At 27.8% G+C, this 1,239-nt stretch overlaps 1 protein-coding gene across 1 annotated transcript in view; it reads left to right on the top strand.

Annotated features, from left to right (window-relative positions):
- Positions 1–707: 707 nt before the first annotated feature.
- The window catches only part of Phum_PHUM130750 (uncharacterized protein), a gene marked incomplete at both ends in the record, with an annotated part of 557 nt that continues 25 nt past the window's right edge, over positions 708–1,239 (top strand). The window contains 2 exons of the mRNA XM_002424426.1: positions 708–850; positions 979–1,239. Coding sequence (XP_002424471.1) covers positions 708–850; positions 979–1,239 — 404 coding nt within the window. The remainder of the gene's footprint in view (positions 851–978) is intronic.

Here is a 1,239-nt window from a genome sequence, read left to right as displayed (position 1 = left end):
AAAAATAATTTTCGAATGTTTTCTTAGTTTTGTCCACGTCTCCATCGCAACCTTGTAAAAATGTTTGAATGAAAGTACTCCCTAAATAAAAAAAAAAAAAGTAAAAGAAAGGTCTTTTATTTTTTATTATTTTTTTTTTTTTTTTTTACGATGCGACGGGCAAACAAACAAACAATACAATATAATACGTCACGCGCGTTTCATAATAATTATAAAATGATAATAATAATAATATATATATATATATTAAATAAAAACTTATCTAAATCTTGGGGTAAAAATTTACGAGAACTTATCCAATCTTTTATTTCGTCAATTTTCTCTTCGTTTTTTTTATACATATTTTACTATATTTAAATAATAATAATAAAAACATACATATTATTATTATTATTTTATATTATTATTATTATTATTATTATTTTAAGTAAAGTATATTTAAAAGGAATAAAATAAAATAGTCACAATTTTACATCATTATTAAAAATTTTTAATTAATTCGTAAATACAAAAACAAAAAAAATAAAAATAAATAAATAAAAAAAAAATTGTTTTCACATTTGTAAAGTTGGCAACGTCGCGACGTTGGAAAAAAAAAAATTGTTTAAAAATTGTTTTTACAGTGTGAAATGTTTTGAAACGTTTTACGCGACGAATGACTTCACGCCATTGTGATTCACACACGCATGCGCACGTTATAAACAAAGATGGCGGAAGGCGAGAGCGAAGCGAAAGACAAAATTCAATTTAATAAAAAGAAAAGGATTAAAAATAGGAGGAAATCGTTGCCGACGAGTGACGATGACGCAGGAGAAAATGAAGATGATGATGATGATGATGATGATGTTCGGTAATTAAACGATTAACGTAAATTATTTTGTGTTTGTTTGTTGTTTGTTTGTTGGGTGTTGCATGACGACATGTGATTTTTTTAATTTTAATTTTAATTTTTTTTGTTTGTTGTATGTGAATTTCCAGCACGAAATTGGAAGAAATGAAAATGTTGCAAAAATTAAGAGCGAGACCGAACGGTGTCAACATCGTGGGTTTGGCATTGGGTAGGAAAATCGGCGAAGAAGAGGAAGAGGATATAGATGTGAAAGATCCGTTCAAAACGAAATCCGGAGGAATGATTAATATGAAAACGCTCAAAAGTGGTAAAATAAAAAAAATGGACGATGCTTACGACACGGGTATAGGAACACAATTTTCAGCTGAAACGAATAAGAGAGACGAGGA

Source organism: Pediculus humanus, genomic scaffold (genome assembly GCF_000006295.1).
Source record: "Pediculus humanus corporis 1103172107477 genomic scaffold, whole genome shotgun sequence".
NCBI lineage: Eukaryota > Metazoa > Arthropoda > Insecta > Psocodea > Pediculidae > Pediculus > Pediculus humanus.
The sequence above is the reverse complement of the archived record's forward strand: the minus strand, read 5'-3'. Positions and strand labels throughout refer to the sequence as shown.